The sequence below is a fragment of the Mastomys coucha genome, unplaced genomic scaffold (assembly GCF_008632895.1).
Source record: "Mastomys coucha isolate ucsf_1 unplaced genomic scaffold, UCSF_Mcou_1 pScaffold12, whole genome shotgun sequence".
In the NCBI taxonomy this organism is placed as follows: domain Eukaryota; kingdom Metazoa; phylum Chordata; class Mammalia; order Rodentia; family Muridae; genus Mastomys; species Mastomys coucha.
The window spans coordinates 91,601,542-91,602,296 of NW_022196894.1; the positions used below are offsets into that span (position 1 = coordinate 91,601,542).

The following is a 755-nucleotide window of genomic DNA, read 5'->3' on the forward strand; positions in this document are numbered from 1 at the left end:
CCTGAACGCCTGCTGCCCTGGATGGGTCAGAACCGACATGGCAGGACCAAAAGCCACCAAAAGCCCAGAAGAAGGAGCAGAGACCCCCGTGTACTTGACCCTTTTGCCCCCAGATGCAGAGGGGCCTCATGGGCAGTTTGTTCAAGATAAAAAAGTTGAACAATGGTGAACCCAACTCTTTGCACAGCTCCCATTGTAGCCTGTCCTAAAGGGGACAGTTCTAGTCTTAATTCTATGATGTCTTGTGATTTCCTCAGGGATGGAAATTATGAATGAAAATCAAGATGGAGAAAATAATTCTTTATGTGTATTCATTTATTTTGTGCGTGTTTGTATGTGTATGTTAGACATGTAGATGCATGCATGCATAATATGTGTATGTTAGACACATGGATACATGGATGCATGGCATGAGCATAGAAGTTAGAAGAATATCTTAGCCTGGATGCTCAAGCCACCTCCTCTTTGTTTTTAATTTTTAAGAAAAGGCTGTGATAGCTTTTAAACTATTTGTATTCATTGAGAACATCATACAGGCATATAATATTTTTTGATCCTATTCATCTTCTGCTTTTCCCCCTTACTCCACAGTTTTCCCACCATGTCCAACTTTGTGTTGTGTTTATTTTTCCTGCTGCTGCTGCTTTTAAACAAGCCTGGTTGAACTACCAGAGGGCACATCCTTAAAGAAAACTGATTCTCCTCCCCACTCCCAGAAGCTGTCACTTAAGGGCAGGGGCGTACGGGGCTTCCCC

At 42.8% G+C, this 755-nt stretch overlaps 1 protein-coding gene across 1 annotated transcript in view; it reads left to right on the top strand.

The window, feature by feature from the left end:
- The window catches only part of LOC116086159 (carbonyl reductase [NADPH] 1-like), a 5,737-nt gene extending 5,564 nt beyond the window's left edge, over positions 1-173 (top strand). Inside the window, exon 3 of the mRNA XM_031364464.1 lies at positions 1-173. This exon is cut by the window's left edge and continues 277 nt beyond it. Within this exon, the coding sequence (XP_031220324.1) occupies positions 1-169 (169 nt within the window). The 3' untranslated portion in view covers positions 170-173.
- Positions 174-755: the final 582 nt, after the last annotated feature.